General features: G+C 40.8%; 1 protein-coding gene across 7 annotated transcripts in view; it reads right to left on the bottom strand.

Moving 5' to 3' along the window:
• Arhgef3 (Rho guanine nucleotide exchange factor 3) overlaps positions 1-20,389 on the bottom strand; it is a 312,562-nt gene that overhangs the window by 35,762 nt on the left and 256,411 nt on the right. For all 7 annotated transcript variants that reach the window (XM_076868358.1, XM_076868328.1, XM_076868319.1 and 4 more), the window contains one exon: positions 6,590-6,697. In XM_076868358.1, the coding sequence (XP_076724473.1) occupies positions 6,590-6,697 (108 nt within the window). The remainder of the gene's footprint in view (positions 1-6,589; positions 6,698-20,389) is intronic.

The following is a 20,389-nucleotide window of genomic DNA, read 5'->3' on the forward strand; positions in this document are numbered from 1 at the left end:
CTCCTCTCTCTTTCCTCGAACCCCTAAGGTCAGAGGAGCTTCACAGGACCCAAAGAAAAAGGTATCTCTGTCTCTTGTGAGATTATTTCACACAGCCCAGTTCACCTGAAGTCACCCTGAGTGTTTTAGTCATAAGGAATGCAACAGAATACATGTTCTGATGTGTTGGTTAAAGAAGAGGGGCAGGGCCCCATCACTAGGCAAGTACCCACTGTCAGCCCCTGGGGAGACCCTAGGAGCAGCAATGGCCACTGTTTCTAATAACAGTGATAATAATGGCAACTACCAATATTTTTTTTAATCACATTTTAAGTAATGTGTAGTTTTAGGCACTATTGACACAGATAAATAACTTTGGGGGCTGCGTGTAATGGCATGTGCCTGTAATCCCAGCAACTTAAGAGGTCAAAGCAGGAGGATCCTAAGTTCGAGGCCAACTTTGGCAACTTAACAAGACCCTATCTCAAAATAAAAAAAATAAAAAGAGCTGGGGATATAGCTCAGTGGCAGAGCACTTTTCTAGCACGAACAAGGCCCCAGGTTCAAAAACAAAAATATAAACAAAAAAATTTTTACCTTTTTGTGTTCATAACCTTTGGTTGGAATTACACTCTAGGAATATAATTGAAGGAAAGACAAAAAAATACAGGCACACACAAGAATGCACAAAATCTGTGATCAGGATGTTTAAAGCAATGTTATCTACAAAGGTTAAAAGAATAAAAAAGGGGCGCCATTTAAATGTTCAACAATATGAGTGTGATTAAATAAACTGCCATATCCTTTGGGCAAAACTTTATGAACCCATTAAGAACTGGGTCCATGAGCTGGGTGAAGTGGCACATGCTTACAATCACAGCTACTTGGCAACTGAGGCAAGAAGACTGAGGCTAGTCTTCTAGGCAACTTAGTGAGACACTGTCTCAAAAATAAAAAATAAAAATGACTGGGTATATAGCTCAGTGGTAAAGCATTCCTGGGTTCAATCCTTGGTACCAAAAAAAAAAAAAAGCAGTATGATTATGAAATTGGTTTTAAAAAATATGCATGTTGCTGGGGATGTAGCTCAGTGGTAGAGTGCCTTCCTACCATGTACAAGGGCCTATGTTCACTTCTAACACAGGGAAAAAAAAAATGCATGCCGCTATATATATATATAGTAAAAGAACAACTGCCTGAGTACATACTGAAAGGTTAATGTAAACTTTTTTGGTGATATGGAGGAAGGATTACAAGTGACTCTTACTCCCTTTTTTGTATTTCACTGTAATTTTAAATTTTATGTTATATAATCAAAAGAAAGCACAATAGATGGTACTTTTTTAAAAAAACAGGACAAATATCTTCAAATGATATTCAACATAGTTAGCAATACAAAAATATCCACAGCCTAAATATTCACCAATAGGCCAATTGTGTAAAATAAATCATATCAACACATTGAAATAATATATACACAGTCCATAAAGATCAGATTTTTCCAAGAACAACAGGGATATAATACTTCTTGTCCTACATAAAAACTTCTCATCCAGGTAAATGACAAGAGGAGGATGAAAATAGATGAAACAAAACATACTAAGCCAAAAACAAATAAAGAAAAAAAAAGCATTAAAAGAAATAAATAGGGATATTTTAAGTTGTTCTTTTTTTTGATATGATATTGGGGAGTGAACCTAGGTTTGCTCTAACATAAAGCCACAACCCCAGCCCTTTTTATTATTTTGAAACAGAGTCTCACTAAGTTGCTGAGGCTGGTCTCAAATTTGTGATCCTCCTGCCTCAGCCTCCCAAGTTGCTGGGATTATAGGCATGTGCCATTGCACCCAGCTAGGGCTATTTAACTTTAATGAAAGGCCCAATGCACACAAGAAACTGTAACAGTAGCAAATATGAACATTTTTGCACCTAAATGCGAGCTTGGAAACACATGAGACCAACACGGATGCCACAGATCATCTGTGGTCACCTCGAAGGCAATAACCCCAAAGGCAGCCAATCACACAGACAGTGATGAAGGTGGAGAGACTCTGAGTAACCCCAAAGTAGGCTCAGGGGATGTAAGCTATGTACTTATACCTCAAATAATACTGGGAGAAAATTATTAAAATATGAACAGGAGGTAGTTTTGGAGTAGAAGGCTATCCATGTTCTTTTCTCTTTCTTTTCTGTATTTTTTCCATAATGAACATACTTTCATAACAGAAGAGAAAAAAGTTGCTGTCCAAAGAGAATAAAGGGCTACATCACAGAGCAATGAGCACAGCATTTTGTCACATATGCTGGACTCAGTGCAAATGAGTCCTGCAGTTGTGCACAGCAGTCACAGGAGAGGCAGGGAGAATCAAGCTGCCAGCCCACAGGAAGCTCACCTTCCCACTCCACACCAGGGGAGTACACTCTGGCCCCTTTCGGACCTGGGCCAGGTTTTCCTCTCCTGCAGTCCAGGGAGGAATTTATAGGCCCGGAGGGATTCAGACATCTGTGCTCCAGTCTACAGACCCACTAACCTTCCTGGAAAGGAAGCAGACAGAGCGCCATGCAGTCGTCGGCCTGTCCCTTCCCGACATCCACAAATGCAGCCTTTGTGCTGTGGCCCAAGCCCCCAGCCCATATGGGTTCAGGGAGGCAAGAAAGAACAAATCCTATTGTGTGCTCCAAGGACCACTCACATTTGTGACGGGGCTTTTAGTCTTTTGAGGGAGGCTGCCAGCCCAAAGCTCTCCTGATATCCTCCTGGGATAACTGCTCTCCCAAGGAATCAGAGGAAGACCTACTAAGTGCTCCTGTATTGATGAAAGCACTGTGTTCGGGCCTCAGTCATCTCTTAGCCTACAATGAAAAGGAACCTGACCTGAGAGACATAATTGGATATCCAAAGGAATCCATACACATCTAAGGTGCCAGGAGCCAGGGAAAAGGAATTCTGCAACAGAAAATCAAGCTGCTCCATGACAGCCCCAAGTCATTTTTGGAAGAGAAAAGGCATAAATAATATATACATGTGGGTGAGGATGAATGGCTGCTTAGAGGCTCAGGCAGCCCAGACTTTCTTGATTTTTCTTTCTTCCCTATTAGAAATATCTGGAACTCCAGACAAACTGCGGAAGGATATAAAATTGGTTTACTGAACATCCCTGTGAGGCTTGCTTGTCCTCCTTATCCTTCCTGTTCCCCAAGCTATGTTAGCACCTACACTCAGTCTAGCTGCTGAGGGAAACAGTAAGGTCAGGGAGCAGTTACTTGAATGCTAGGACTGAAAATAATGCTGCAGAATGCAGAATGGAAATAATGTTGGACTGCGCGCCCCAAGGTGAGCTGCAGAGATACCTAGTGGGCAAGATGGCATTCTCCACGCTTCATGGATCATTCGTGGACATGCTGTGTAAGGCTAACTACAACCCACAGGGCGCATTTTCTATTCACTGACCTCTCCACCCCCACCAGGACACACTTGAGAATAAACATGTTACTCAAGTACTTTTTGTGTCTTTATGCATAACTATATGAATAACTGTTCTATTTCTGCCAGGTTGTTTCTGTCCCATATGTACAGCTAGAGTCAGCAATTTATCATATTTGAAAAAAGTAAATAGAAAAAATTCCTTTGCCAAAAAAGAAAAAGAAAAAAAAAAGACTTTGAAGCTTTGAAAACCAATTTTTACATTTCAGTTTTCCCTCGGGTCTGGCTTTCTCATCCTTGCTTGGTCTTAGTCTACTGGATTTCAGACATGATTTCTTTCTTTCCCAATTCTCCAGGTCAATGCAAATTTCCAAGGTGATCAAATATTTTCTTTAGTATTTCCTGAGTAGGATCCCCAAGAACAGGAGAAAAGAAATGAAGATTGCCTGAGAAGCCAAAAGAAAGACAGTGAGGGCAAGATCATGAAGGATCTCAAAGCAATGTATCATCAGAGCTGGGCTGCAGTGGGAGACACAGAAGCTGCTTTTCCTAGGAGCATGAATACAAAAGTCTATAGTTCAGGCAAAGCAATGATAGCAAGTGAAGCAAAGGGACCAGTGTTAGAAGGAGAGTGGGGGGACATCCATAGGTGACAGGTGGCTAGTTACTTTGGTCCAACTCATTATTGCCACATGGGAACCTAAGCCCATCTCTGCCATGAATCTACAAGAAAGCAACTCCATACAGAACAGAGCAACAGGAAGGCAGGAAGAAGAATATGGAGCTTGGTGAGGTCTTATTCAGTGCCTGTGGAATGAATGAGGACCTCCTGGGCACAAGGTGGGACATTCTGGGGGAAAACAACAGGAAGAGATGATCAGTGATGGGGGCGTTCCATAATCAGGAGAAGAAATTGCTACAGAGTGAACCTGAATCACAGTCACTAGGATGCAGAAGAAACAGTCAAATGCAGAAGAAGGCTAAAGAATTACCAAAAAGCAGAACTCAGTGAAAGACCAGACATGTATGAATCAGGTGGTGATGACTCTTCCAGGGAAAGCTGATGGCAATGAGCTTGTCCAGTGGGGCTCAGAACTGGTCATAAAAGAGAGCAGGTAAAGACGTCCTTCTTCACTAGTTTTGCAGTCCTTCATCTGGCTCCCCAGTTGACCTTGTTCTCTTTTTCTCTTTTCTTCCATAAAAAAGATCAGGGTGTAACTAGGGGCCCAGGGGACTAACCACTGAGAGAAACAGAGTCAAACCTACAGCAAATTAGGTGATGAGGGATTCATTTGGGAGCAACTGTTGGCACAGTTAACAGAGGAATGGGCACCAAGGGGATGAACTCTGGAGAGGGATGGCATCTACAGGAAAGTGGCAGGAACAGAACAGACTCTGTGGAGTCATGGTATATTGGCTAAACTGTGAAGAAGCACGGACAGAAAGTGGGTAAGGAAGAACCCCAAAGAGTTCTCAAGTCATGGATTTTTGTCACATGAGGCATGTCTGGAGTTCTGATACACAATTTTCTTTTTTTTTTTCCTACAGTGTTTTTAAAAACATTTATTTATTTATTCTAATTTCACAATTTTCTTAAGGATGCAGAAAGCAAGGATAATATTGCCAAGCCAAGGTATTTGGGAAAAATAAAAAATGGCTCACTTGAAATGGTTCAGCTATATTGGGTGAGGCTTTTCATGGCATGATTTCCGTGGGCTTGAGTTTAAAAGAGGATACTTGGATCTAAGGCCTTAGACAAATCTCAATTTTCACTTTAAAAAATAAACTTCATCAGGAGTTTAAGAATAACTACACAAGCCTGCAATCCCAGCAGCTCAGGAGATGGAGGCAGGAGGATAGAAAGTTCAAAGCCAAACTCAGCAACTTAGAAAGGTCCTAAGCAAGTTAATGAGACCCCGTCTCAAAAGACAAAAGAAACCTGGGCTAAGGATGTGGCTAATGGTTAAGCACCCTTGGGTTCAATCCCCAGTACAGAGAGAGAGAGAGAGAGAGAGAGAGAGAGAGAAAGAAATAACTACAAACACTCATTAACTAAAAAATTACTATAGTAACCAATATTTACTACTGAACTAATTAGTAAATTATTATTATTATTAAAGAGAGAGAGAGAATTTTTAAAAAAATATTTATTTTTTAGTTTTCGGTGGACACAACATCTTTATTTTATTTTTATGAGGTGCTGAGGTTTGAACCCAGCGCCCTGTGCATGCCAGGCAAGCATGCTACTGCTTGAGCCACATCCCCAACCCCTAATTAGTAAATTATTGATGGCTAACAAAGGGCCAAAGCACTATAGGAGACCCTTTGAATATACTGTCACATAAATCTTTACAACAATTTTACAAAGGAGCTGGTGACATTGTGGCAAAATTTATCCATAAGGAATAAAAGCGAGAACTAGAGATGTTAAATTACTAGTTCAAGGTGACAGTCTTTCAGTGAGGCAACTAAGATCGGAGCCAAGGTACTTCCACTCCAGGGTCTAACCCAAGGATCAGCAAACATTTTCTGTGAAGGGCCAGATGGTAATTATTTTTGGCTTTGTGGGCAATATGGTCTCTGTCACAACTATTCAACTCTGCCATTGGGGTGCAAAGGCAATCACTGAAAAAATACAGATGGGCATGACTGGGTTCCAACAAAACTTTACTTATAGACAATGAAATCTGAATTTCATATAGTTTTCATATATCAAGAAATACCATTCTTCTTTCCTGCTCTTCTCCAAACGTTTTAAAAATAAAGCCTCCCTTACCTCATAGGCCATAAAAACAAAACCCAGGTGGCAGGCTACATTTTTTCCACATGCTGCAGTTTGCTGACCCTGCCACCAGGTTCTGTTATGCATCACCCCGCCTCCCCCCAGCTCATATCATGTGCTGGGTTTCTTTTGAGCACATACATATTTTAGGACAAAACCTGTAAGAGAACATCTAGATGCAGCATATGCCTTAGAAATACAATTGTGAGGAAAAATACAAGAGAAATGGTTCTGACTCTGCCGGACTTTAGATTGCAACTTGAAAACACTTTTCTTCCTTTCTGCCCTCTCGCCTGTACTCTTCTATTGAGACAAGCATTGAATTTGGTCAGTCTGAAAGCAGGGGAAAATCTGGGTAGTATAAGGATGCCCCCTTCTACAGAAAACCACTGTGTCCATCTTACCTGCAGAGTTTGGCTGAAGCGTTTTAATGGGGTGGCCTTCACGGGTGGGATGAGGTTTGCCAGAGATGTGACTCTGGAAAGGGGCTTGACCCGTTTATTACTAGGTTCCTGTAAGGGGGTAGGGAAAAAAAAAAGGAAAATGTCAAGGTCAATTCTGAAGACAACCTTATTCTACCACACAATCATGTCCTTCTTCATAAGCTGCTGGTTGCACACTAAATTGTGGAACATCAAAAGTGCCCTATCTTACTCCAGCTCTGCAGAGGTGACCTAGCTTAGGAGCCAGGGAAGGATAAATGACAGGGGATGTCAACAGAGGCAGCTTCTGAGAGAAAAGCACAGGGCAGGGATCTCCTTTTTCCTCACCCACAGCTTTTAATTTGAAAGCCTCCACTTTGTAAAATCATCTTTCCTACTCCTGTAGAGAAAAGTGACCTCTGATTTCCCATTAAGTGACCTTGTTAGGAAGGTGTCTTTTATTGCTTGTGGTTTCATCTTTTTTACAAACCATTTCTCCATTTCCCCTAAAGATACTCTTCTTTTTCAAAGTGGTCTTTCAAAAGCACAAAGATTGCTTTTCTTAATTCACTAAGTTAAAAATCTATTTTTTAAAAGAAAGGAAGTTTTATTGCTGGGATCTTATGAAAAGTATCTTTATATCTACAATGTATTTTAAATGCATTATTTAAATATTAATACTCATAAATACTCATAAATACTCATAAATATAAACCTAATTGCAAAAGAATATGTACAAGGAGAAAATTGTACCATGGGCATTCCTTTCTATACTATTTATAGCCACAAATTTTGAACCTCCCTCCACAGAAAATGCTATTTGCAAATCTGCAAGTTACTCCCAAACTGGACGATGGGCGAGAGACAGCCTACCCATCCCAACGACTTTAAAGACAAAAATTACATAAATAAAAACAGCAGGCTGTGGGGAACAGAGAGATGAAAGACAAAACATTTTCCAAAGACAAAGAGAACAGTTTACCCTTGTCTTCCTAAGCTCCATCTGACCTGCAGTAGATGCTGGACAGCACATGAAGACACCAGATTTTGATGGAAAAAGCCAAAGTAGCCAATTGTGGCAGACCTCAGTCATTTGCAGAGGGAGCCCCCAGGTGCTCATCTTTCCTTTTCAGCCATTGCTTTCAAAGTTTTGAGGGGTTAAACCAGAACTTCTGATTCTTCAGGACATCCCTGCAGAATATTCTGAACATAGCAGGTGCTTGGAAAAATCCTTTGTAAATCTGGAATTCTGCTGAGAAGCTCTCCTGTCATTTTATGCCCTTGCCAGCCTCAAAAAATTGTAAGTCTTCTCTCAAATAGACTGTCCCTGAGTTCTATGGTATTTAAATAGAAAAATTCAAAATTTTAACCCCCTCAAAAGTTCAAAACACTTCCACACTGTGGCTAAGAATGACTTCATAATTTCTCAAAGCAGTCAGATACTTTTCTAAGAGAGAATGAATCCAGGCTGCCGGGGACCTCCCTGGCTTCTTGGCATGCTAAGTTGAACAGGCAGTAGAAAACTCTCAGACCACCAAGAAGGCTTAGTTCCAAAATGTGGCGGAGGAATCTTCCAACATAAGAGACACTGTGTTACAAAGATGTAAGTATTGAAGAGAAAGGTCTAACAGTCTTTCTTTCAGCTGACAGTGCCCTTCAGGATGCTCCCTGTCTGGTGTCTGGCTCCTGAGCATCTGTGACTAAAAGAGGACTTTTTTTTTTTTTTTTTTTTTACGTCAGAGCTGCACCACCAGCATTGAATCCACGCATGCGTGCGCGTGCACACACACACACACACACACACACACACAGCCTCTTAAGCATCCCCTGAATTTCTCTAAATGGCTCCTATTTTGGTTTGGAAATGCTAAGATCATGATATCTCTACCTTTGGTGGCATAAACTGCATTGCAGCAATTGAGAAGGCAGAGGATTCCCTGGGGTAGCGGGATTTGGTCTCAGAAAATCCTACATGTACTTCAGAGTCCAGAGCCTCTGGTTCTCATTTTTGTGGCTGAAGTTGTTGGGTCACAAATTCTGTATCAGAATGGAGAGGTTGAAAGGCAAATAGCAGCTAGTTTTTTTTTTTTCTTCAAAAGGGGACAAGAAGACGCTGCATACTTGGCAGGTTGAGGGATGATCCAGTTCTGTTCCACCTGCTGTGTCATCTCTTCTAAGGTTCTGCTGACTTTGCTGCCCATTTCACAAAACCCAGTCAGATGGGCATTAGCTATGTAGCTATAAAGATATATGTATGATGCAACTGTGGGCTCCTCTGAAGGTTCAGCACAGCGCTGCTACACAAGATTCTAAACTAAAACTGCTTTCCTGAGGCATTGCCCATTTGCAAGTGAACATCAGGCTGCTATCTGGTAATCTTAAATTCTCAAGTAAAGAAGGACTGAACCAGAATCCATTGCTATCATCCAGCAATACAGGCAGGTGTAAGTTCAAAAACAGAACACTTACAGGTTACTGGATCTTTGTAGGGGGAGCTTTTTGCCTGACCCACATGAGTGAAGTATGAATTATGGTGTTCTCCTTGAGGGCTTCTGTGAAAATAGGAGATTAAAAGAAATTCTTGGCCTAATTTGATTTTTCTTTTTCATTTACTCAGTATGTCTCCAGCTACATTTTACTGCTGTCTAAAGAGAGCCTTCAGGGAAAATGTTTCCAGATTCTAGATAAATAGCTCTACTGAGAACTAGCAAATGCAATACCAGGGATGCTTTCAGGCTTTGCAGAGAGACAACAGAACAAAACCTGCAGAGAGGCTTCCTAGTCCAACAACTAAAGCTACCAGATCAAATTGGGCAAGGTCAATGCCTACCCTAGGAACAAGATGTCCTGTTTCAAGGGCACACACCAGCTCGACCACATTATTTTAAGAGAGGGCATGAGGGCATATCACTAAAGAGGTTAAAAAAAAAAGATAAAAAAGTAATGAATATTCTCTGTAGGCATTATTTCAGAAATCACAATAGTTTTGTTTCATATTTTCTAGATTTTAAGACATTTGTTTTTCTTATCTTATTGCACTGGCTAGAGCCACCTGTATGTTATTGATTATAAGGCAAGATAGTGAGTGTACTACTCTAATTTCTAATACTAAAGTGATTATTCTTAAGATTTCATCATTATGTATTATGTTTGCTGAAAGAATGGAAGAATCATTCTTTATTGAGCAGGGATAATTCTCTCTGTACCAAGTTTGCCATGAATTTCTATTATAAATTGGCATTGACTTTTTTTTTTTTTTTTTTTGGTGGTGCTGGAGATTGAACCCAGGGCCTTGTGCATGTGAGGCAAGCGCTCTACTAACAAAGCTATATCACCAGCCTGGCTTGGCATTTGACATTTATCAAAAAAAAAGCTTTTTTTTTTTTTTTGGCTATTCAGAGAGCAGGGAAGCTGGGAAAAGGAGGAAGAAACTAAAAGAAGGGAAATGTGGCAAAAAGGGAAAGAGAATGAAGAAAGGCATACAGGTAGAACTGATCCAGCAATTTAAAATACATCTTGGGGTTACAAACAAAATGGAATGGAGCACTCCATGTGATTTTATTTTGTGTTTCTTATTAAATGGATTTTGATATTCCTTCTGAGAAACAAAGATTTTTATATTTTCCTTATTCTTCCTCCCAAGAGGTAAAAACCAAAACAAATTGGTTGTAACATAAGAAAATGTCTACCACATGCATATGACCTGGCATATTTCTTCCTTCAAAAATAGTTTCAATGAAATAACTATGATATTAATGATGAAACCCTCACTAATTTCCTTTGTTTTTTGCAGCCATAGTGGAGTTGGAATACTAGGAAGATGATCCATGTTATGTCTGCAGCTGCCCTGAGACTCTACCTTCACTGGGCCACAGGAGGGGCTGGAAACGCAATCATGTGCATAGGGAATTAGACTGCTGTACTGCAAGGAAGAAGTGAGAACTGACCGAGTCAGTAGACATTTTACCCATGAGATGATGGAGTCATACAAAATAACTTTTCAAACACTTGGAAATATTAGGGAATCCTTTATAGGACTCTGTGTAGGGTGGAAACTACCCTCCCAAGCGTTTGTCTAATGTACCTCGTCACCCTATAGGTGGCTTTCACTATCTTCATATGAAATAAGAAGTTATAGTCTCACAGTGATTGAGAAACTTTAGCTTAAATAAATAATAATAATTTAATACAGGTCATAGTAACTTATCTCAATGTTTGACATATAAAATATATTAGTTTACTCTTACAATTATCCCTATAATTTAACTACTATTATGATTCCCATTCTCAAGATGAAGAAACTGAGGCATGGAGTGGTCAACTTGCTTAAAGTCATTAAGCTTAAAAGAAAAAAAAAAAAAAAGGTGACCAGGATTTAAATCCAAAGCAGTGTACTCCAGAGCCTATGTCCTACATCAGGCCTAGCTTTTTCTGTGAGGGGCCAGAAAGTAAGTAATTCAGACTTTGTGGGACATCCAGCCTGTCACAACTACTCATCTGTGCTGTCAGTCATAAACAATAGGTACAATTATGAATGTGACTATAGCCCATTATACCTTTATTTATGGACATGCACATCAAATTTCAGAATATTTTCATGTCAAAAATATGTATCCTTCTTTTTTCACCTATTTAAAAACAGAAACTCTTAGCTTAAGGCCCATAGGATGTATGCTGTATTTGGCTTGGGGTCACCCAAAGACAATATACATAGAAGCCTCACTCTCACACATAAGCTTGATTTGCATATTCTCCCTGGGGTTGGGCATGTAGGCTCCTCTCCTGATGATCAGGGGATATATATGACTTTACTTTTTGTATGAGCAAACCTTATCCTCCTGCATTTTATTCTCTTAATTTTCTAAGCAAATCAGTCCAAACACAACACCAACGTTCCCTGATCATTAACATGTACAAATAGAACACATTAAGAAATGACATGATGTCTAGGATTTACTTTAAAATAAAACAAAGTTGGGGTAAGGGGATAGGGATTGATTACAGGTTGATAGATGTCAAAACCAGGTATATCACACAGAGGACTCAGTAAGCAATCCCACCTATGGTACAAGCCAAAATTCTCCATGGTAGGAAGTATTTTCAAAATTTTTGTAGTACTGGGTATTGAACTGAGAAGCACCCTACCACTGAGCTAACTTCCAGCCCTTTTATTTGTTATCTATCTATCTATCTATTTATTTATTTATAGATAGTACCTAACTAACTTGTTAAGACTGGCCTTGAATTTGAAATCCTCTTGCCTCAGCCTCCAGAGTCATTGCGATTACAGGCATGTGCCACTGTGCCTGGAACATGGTTATTTTTTCCCACTTTTTTTTTCTTTTTCTTTTTTCCTTTTTTTTTTAGAGAGCGAGAGAGAGCAAGAGAGAGAGAGAGAGAGAGAGAGAGAGAGAGAGAGAGAGAGAAATTTTTTAATATTTATTTTTTAGTTTTCGTCGGACACAACATCTTTATTTGTATGTGGTGCTGAGGATTGAACCCAGTGCTGAGCACATGCCAGGCGAGCACGCTACCACTTGAGACACATCCCCAGCCCCCACTTTTTTTTCTTTATTGTGCTTATTTATTTTTACGTGGTGCTGAGGCTCAAACCCAGTGCCTCTCATGTGCCAGGTAAGCACTCTGCCACTGAACCACAACCCCAGCCCTTTTCCCACATTTTTTAGAAAGTATTTTTTTTTAAATGCACACAAAATGGTTTTGCAAATGTACCAACAAACACTGTAATTAGAAATAAACAGATGTCACCCAAGCATTTTATGTCATTTGTTAGTACAGGCCTAGTGAAGGAGGACACCAGAGAGATAGACATCCAAAACAGAAATCTGGTAAAATGAAAACAACAACAACAACAACAAAAACCTGCTGAATTTTAGTACCTCTTAACCAATACAGACTGGACTAGGAAAAGGCCCTCAATGCTTGGATAGTGAAAGCTGGGAGAACTACTTCACAACATTTAAATTCCAGGGCAGGCATCCTGATGAAGAAGCAAGCACCAGCCCAGCTGTCAGACTCCCTGAAGTCTGTCTTATTCTATTGACTTGTTTATTTATTCCCTCTCGTTAAGAAATCCATCAACAGGCTCCTGATCATTTAACTCCATAACATAAAGCAATCTAATGGAGGTCAACTCTTGATTTATTTTGGAAACACACAGAGAAAACAGAGGGCCCTTCAAGGTCAGACTGCCCATGGACAGGAGTCCTCTGATCCTGTTGTATTTATTTAAATTTACGGACATGGTTTGCTTTCTCCCACCCCCATCCTTTCTGTCTCCCAAATTCATGCTTTTCTCTTCATTCTTACAATAACACTGTCTTCTACTTAAGAGGCTGAGACTTCTTATCAGGGCTAGAGTCACATTTCCCCTCTGCCTCTCTCCAATTAAATAAGTTTAAAAGTTTAAATTAGTGTACCATTGCCTTGACTTTATCACCCCATTCCCCAGGGCCAAAGAGCAGTTCACATTGTTTTACAGCTTATGGGCAAGATTTTCACCCTTCAAAACATCTAGGTCACCACAAATACCCTTGCGTTCTCACTTCCTTTGACACCTCCCATTGCCAAGTCCTTCCTTATCCTTCCAGAGGCTCTCATTTACCACTGGCCAATACCTCTCCTGCCTCTGCTTCCTTCCAAGACACAAACTGTACTTCAAATAGCCCTATCCCTCCTCTCTGGGGGACATGACAGCTTGCTGTCTAGCCTGTCCTTCAAAAAAATTCCTACAGATTCTCCCTCTTGTGTTAATGGCATTGGGAGGAATCGGCTGAGAATAAGCCATCTTATTTTTAAAACATTCCAAGACAGAGCTAATATTATTGTCCCCATTTTACAGGTGAATATGCTGAGGTTCAAGGAGCACAAGTACTTCCACAAGGTCACATACCTAAGGTGGTAGAGACAAAATATGGACCAAATGTTTGACTATATGCCTCTGCTAAGCTAATTTGCCTAACGGCTAAAGATGAGGAGCACATGGCACAGTTGCTTTATGAACAGTGAACTCTCAAGTGAACAGGACCCGGAACAAGATGGACAAACCTACATGTATTTTACTAAAGATGATTTTCCCTCCAAATTCTTTGCCTCTATTTACAAGTAAACATATCTAATTACTCAATATATGCATAATCTTTCAAAAAATTGCTTTGGAAATGATTTTAGATTCACAAAAGAGTTGCAAAAATAGTACAAAGTGTTCCCCTACACCCTTTTACCTCACTTCCTTCAATGTTAACAGCTTACATATCCAAGGAACATTTATCAAAACTAAGAAATTAACATCAACACAAAACTTAACTATAAAAGGAGTCATTGGGATTTCAACAGGTGCCTCGCTAATATCCTTTTTCTTTCCAGGATCTGATCTGAAATCCATATTATATTTCATTGTCTTATCTCCATAGTTTGTTCCAATCTGTGAGAGTTCCTTAGTTTTCTTGTCTATCAGGATGTTATAGCTATCTGACACTTTTTTTTTAATGTGTGTGGCACTGAGGATAGAATCAGAGGTGCTGTACCACTGAGCTATACTCCTAGCCTTCTTTATTTTTTATTCTGAGGCAGGTTCTCACTAAATTCCCCAGACTGATCTCAAACTAGCAATCCTCCTGCCTCAGTCTCCCATGTGGCTGGGATTAATGGGCATTCAGCTCAATGCCCAGTTCTCTGACACTTTTGAGGAGATTGGTTGGTTATTTATAGAATAACTCTTGATTTAGATTTGGCTGATGGTTTCTCATGATTAAGTTTGGTTTATACATGTTTTGACAATTTGACGGAAGGATGTGACCTTCTCCAAACATCCTCCAAACATCAGAGAGGTACATGAAGTTGCTATATCTTATACTGATGATATTAACTTTGACACTTGTTCAAGATGGTGTTATAAGTGAACTATGTCCCCACAAGAAGATATGTGCAAATTCTAAGCCTGGATACTAAGAATATGACTTTATGTAGAAATAGAATTTTGGACATATAGTCAAGTTCAGATGAGTTCATGCTAGGTTAGAGCAGGCCCTAAATATATTTGCTGGTCTTCTCATAAGAAGGAAGAAATTTAGGCAGAAATGCACAGGGAGAAGATGACAATGCAGTGAAAGGGAGGCCAAGATCAGAGTCATGCATCTGCAAGTCAAAGAATACCAAGGATTGCCAGCAAACTCTAGAAACTAGCATGAGGTAAGGAGGGATGCCCCTGTAGGTTTCAGAGGGACCAAGGCTGTGTTTACAACAGACTTTTAGCCTCTAGAACAGTAACAACAACTTTCTGTCCTTTTACATCAGTTGGCTTGTGGTACTTTGTTATAGCAGCCCTAGGAAATTAACACAGGTAGCATCTGAGGGTTTCTCCATGGTAAAGTTACTACAGTACTCTTTGTAATTAATACATAAGTTGAAGGAGACACTCTGTGACTATGTGTATCATTTTTAATCCAATTCAGTAGTGTTTACACAGTTTTTGCAAACTGGGCTTCACTGAAGAGTACATATATCAGCCTTGGGTGAAGCATTTCCTCCTGGTGGCACAGGGAAAACCAGAATATAGATCCAGAGTAAGTGTTGGCTGCAGCTGTCAGGGAAGTGGGCAGGAGTGAGGTGATGATCAGGCAGGGCAATTTGGATGATCCACACAGGCAGCCATAAAGTGTCTGGACAAGAAAGAAATAGGGTTGGTGGGGATGTAGCTCAGTGATAGAATCCTTGCCTAGCATGTGAGAAGCCCTGAGCCCAATCCCTGGTTCTATAAAAGGAAAGACAGGGGAAAAAAAGAGGAGTGGGATTATAGAGACAGGAAAGGGAACTTTCTTACAGCTCACAAGTGTCTATTCATCTTATTTATGGGGTCGGGGGAGACAATAATGAAGTGATTGTTCTAATTCCAAATTTTCCACTATTTTTTTTCCTGTTCTCTTTCCCCTGGCACAGTTAATTAACCTGATATCATCTGTTACCAGAAGATGAAAGGCAAATAATGAGGCCCAAATTCCAACGGAAACCTGGGTTCATTGATTAAGCCTCATGTGTTTCAGAATTATTGATTTCTAACCCACAAGGTGAGTAGAAGGTCCTCCAACTCAACACTATAAATTTCCTCTACAGACCCTTATCGGTGATTTTAATAAGGAATGACAGGCTTTGTGGTTTTTGACAAACCACCAGGAACTGCTCCTGGAGGGATCCCCCATACCAACTGTGGAGGCTGGTCTCAAATATGGAGGCCACACCCCTGTGTTTGTTTTTGCCAGCTGTCTGGCTGCCCTTCACCTTACACTAGGCATCCAAGGGGAACTGGATTTCCTTTTTGATGGAAGGGCTCAACTCCCCCTACACATCAGGTGCTATGAGGAAACACTCTAATTTCCTTCCTTAAATGAGAAAAGAAAAAACAAAAGCTAGGGTTTATTTGTTTTGTTTTTGCTAACAGGGAACAAGAAGAACCTGGATAAATAAAATCCAGGGAACACCTTGAGTTAGTATAGACTCGTGCCCAAGTGACAGACAGACTGTCACACTGCTGGGTGGAAGCTCTGATGACTTCTCCATCCTTGACTCATGGAAGTGCAAAAGCAGATGATGAAGTTGCCACAGGATGTTGTGAGAAAATCTACAAATTAAACCATCAACTCTAAGGGCTATAAGATTGAAAGTACTGGGGCTGGGCGTGTAGCTCACTGGTAAAGCATGTGCTCAGCATTCATGAGGATTTAGGTTCAATCCTGGGCACCAAAAACAAAATCCTGAACATATTAACGTTAGAGAACTGATATTTATTCCCTGTATATCAAGCTTTCAGGTAACATGGCGGGCAGAAATGTATAGCATTTCTGGACCCAAACCCTGTCTTTGAGCCAGTGGGCATCAGAAGCCAAGTGAGCAGCTGGGGCTTTTAGGCCCAAGTGGCTGTTTTTATGGGAGTGCTGGTTAAGGGACAGACATCAGGAGGATAGCTGGCTGAGCTCAGATGATGCTGGCATGAGTCTCTGAAGCCACAACCAGGGTCTCTGCCCCAAATACAGCTTCCCATACAATGCAACAAAACAATGGGCTAGAAAGAACTCTTTCCTATGACAATTTCTGGAGCCCTCTTGACTCCCTTTTCTTCAAGTCTCCCCTGTGTCCTTCAAGTCCACAATACACCCTGGTGAAATACTACAGCTCTCTCAAGTTTAAAAAAATTAAATGGCAAAACGAAGGGAAGATGGGGGTGTGGGGCAAATGAGATGAATTTCATCCAGTACCCCTTGGAGAAGCCATGCATTTTACCACTGTGGTGAAATGAGGACTCATGTCCATGGCATACCATTTTGTTTCTGAGAGAAGACTTAAGCAAGGGATTGCCTTTATTCTTCTCATGATCACTGAAAATTTTTTGCCCCCACCTTGAAAAAAGGATCTTGTCTTACTTGCTTGACTAGAGGGAAATCTTTTTTTTTTTTTTTTTTCGTTTCTTTTTTTGCCAAATGAAGGTTTATGGGCTAGAATGGGAGGGAAAAAATAAAGAACTTTGGGAAATCATTTAGGAAAACATGGGACTCTAAGAGTGGGAGCAGTAGCAGTCTCGGTTATGAATACAATCTCTCAGCAGTGCCAGTAAAATAAAACAGAACCACTGTTTCAGATTGTAGTTTTGACTAAGATTTCACTCCTCAATTACTTTCAAAGTTATTCATTTTTGTCAGCATTATAAGGGTAAGTCAACATTTGTCCTGGCATCAAGCCCATATTGTCATTTTATTAGTCTGCTACTGGTTAAACTGGCCCAAGATTAAACTCATCTAAAATAATGGAGTTTAGCAGAAAACCACGTTAGAGTTCTCTTATCCAGAATGTTACTATTACTTAACCTTAGGCAGAAGGAGAAACACACACCCCGGGTAAGTTCCTTTTAGCAAATGCCATCCCCATTGCCTCAAGCTCATCTTGGTCATGCCCAGCCATGGTGCCACAGACCTTCAGAGAAAGAGGAAGGTCTTTCTGCAGTCCTTGGCTCCACACCTGCCTTTCAAACTTCAAGCAAAGCTCTTACTCTGACGAGGCAGAAAAGATCAGCTGCTCAGGGTTAAGGCATTTTCAAAGTTTGACCTTCTGAAGAAGCAGGTGGGCTGCTAGCAGAGTTGAGTCTCAGTGGCTCTTTCAGGAAGGCCAACCTTAGGTCTAGAAATGCTATAGCTTTCTGTCTACCATTCTGCACCCATCTCCAGGTCTGGAAAAAGGGGCTACAGCTAGACATCCCTGGTTGGATGATGCCAACAAGGCTAAGGAAGCTCTCTGTGGCTTTGGTGTTACTCAATTAGTCACTTCCTACTGATTTCTTAGAAATCCCTGGGTGGGATATAAGCTGTGCCCATGTTTATCTCTGTCAAAGAGATATCCTGACTCAACCCTTGGTCTGGGCTGGAGGGGAAGGGAGAAAAGGATGCCACTGGAGGATTCCATCCCTGCCTTAGGGTTCACTGATACATACAGACCCCAAGAGTACTTTAAGGACATTTTCTGGGTTTGCTCAGAGCTAGGAATGAGTCAAAGGCCTCTGCAGCCAATGACAAAGCACTTACCACTATAGGCTAAAGAATGTGTCAATTCTTTGCAGAGGCTCTAAGGATAAAATATGAACCAACTTCCTGTCCAGAGACCAATATTCTAAAACTCTGAGCGAACAATGTAACCTCTATGAGCACAGTTTCCTCTGCTGTGAAGTGAGGATGACACTCTTACCTCCTCACCATTGCCAGGAGGAGCACATGAGAGTACATGTGGAGTGTGCTTGGCATAGCCTTGCCCCATAGGAAGCCACCGGAAATTATCAGAACACTGCCCTTATTTCTAATGTCCAAGAAGAGGTCTGTTCTCTCCTCCAGCCAGCTCTCCTGCCCATCTCTGCTCCCTGCAGCACTGGATTTTTGCCTTAGGCTTCCTAAGTCAAATTGTTACAAGCATACCCTGGCACTGTGTGGCCACTGAGACTGCTATGAGACTGTGTATTTTGATTCCACATTCCTGCCTTCTTTTTCTTCCAGTGGCTTTATCATCTGTTTAGTCAAGCTCTGGCTGGAAAGAGCAAAGGTGGGAGTGGCTTGGCAGAATCCAAGGCTGTGTTGGAGGAGAGGAAAAGGTCAGTGGTGAAATCCCAAGATAAGGACCTGAGTAGGAGGAGAGAGCCTAGTAGATGGGTTTTGAGGTCTGCATGGAAATATCACCCCATCAACAGATGCACTGATTATGGACTAGTCGAGTGGGTGTACAGTATTTTTTAATTTTTAACTTTGGTACTAGGAATTGAACCCAGGGGTGCTTAACCACTGAGCCACATCCCGAAGACCTTTTTATTTTTTATTTTAGGCAGGGTCTCACTAAGTTGCTTAAGGCCTCACTAAATTGCTGAGGCTGGCTTTGAATTTGCTTCAGTTTCCCGAGATTGGGATTATAGGCCTGCAGCACCACATCCTGCTGGCTTCTAGAAAGGACCACCCAGAGCTTCACACATATTTTCTTTTTCATCCAATTGTCATCTTTTGAAGCTCAGCTTTATCTTAGCATCTCAGAAGAGAAAAAAGAAGTACAGAGATAAAAAGGGATAGATCAATGTCCCAAAGAAAGGACAGATTGTTCTAGCGCAATCTGGAATGATCAAACACATCCCAGGAAAGCAAAGTTGACAGGTCTGACATCAAACAGAAGATGTGGCAGGGACTTAGATTGGGTATAACCTACAGAGACATTCAACCAAAGGCACCAGGTGTGCAGGAGGAGATGGATCCCTTTTTTTTTTTTTGCTGCCCAGTTGGTTTCTGTTTATGCCAAGAACAATGATTTTGAGCAGACAAACCTTGCAGTGCTGTGACCTCCAGAGAGGAACACGAAACACGTTCACAACTGCAACCCCTAACTATTCTCCTAGCACCAATATTCCTTCAGATGTTTAGCCCATGTGTGTCCTCAGCAACATATGCCCACACTTAGAACCAGGGAACATGGCACTTGGGTGTTTTAGAACATTCTGCTCCTAACTGAGAACAAAATATACCCAAATCTGATGATTCTAAATTAAAAAAAAAAATCTACTAAAAAACCACTTGGGATTGATTGGATTGGGAATACATTTTTTTTTTAATTTAAACTTTCTTATTTGGGATTTCAGACATTTCACCACCCACTAAGCAACAGTATGCAGAAAAACAGGGTACAAAGCACACTGTTCAAGAAACAGGTAGGTGATTCACATGGCCCTTCTGTTGTCCTCCATTCCCTGAAAGATGAACAGATGAAGAGCTTCAAAACGCTATTTCTTGAGAGGGGTACTCAAGCAGAACATAAGACTGATTGACTTTGTTGAGACAGTTTTAATTTTGTAGTGCATTTTTAAAAAATATTTATTTATTTATCTTTAGTTTTCGGCAGACACATCTTTGTTTGTATGTGGTGCTGAGGATCGAACCTGGGCCGCACGCATGCCAGGCGAGCGCGCTACTGCTTGAACCACATCCCCAGCCCAGTAGTGCATTTTTAATGACAGGAATTTAAAAATGCCCACTAACAATGGATTTTTCCACAGGCTTATGACAAACACTGGCTCTCAGTGCCGCACATTTGCAAACCCTGAAACATAGTAATTATGTGTTATTTCTAAGTCTCAGCAATTAATATGCAGCCAGATGTATCATTATCTACAGCCTATTAAAATTCAGAAGCTTGTGAATATGAAAAAGAAGGTATCAGATGACAAAGGTGATAAGGAGCCTTGGAGACCTG

This window comes from Callospermophilus lateralis, chromosome 1 (genome assembly GCF_048772815.1).
Source record: "Callospermophilus lateralis isolate mCalLat2 chromosome 1, mCalLat2.hap1, whole genome shotgun sequence".
Classification (NCBI taxonomy): domain Eukaryota; kingdom Metazoa; phylum Chordata; class Mammalia; order Rodentia; family Sciuridae; genus Callospermophilus; species Callospermophilus lateralis.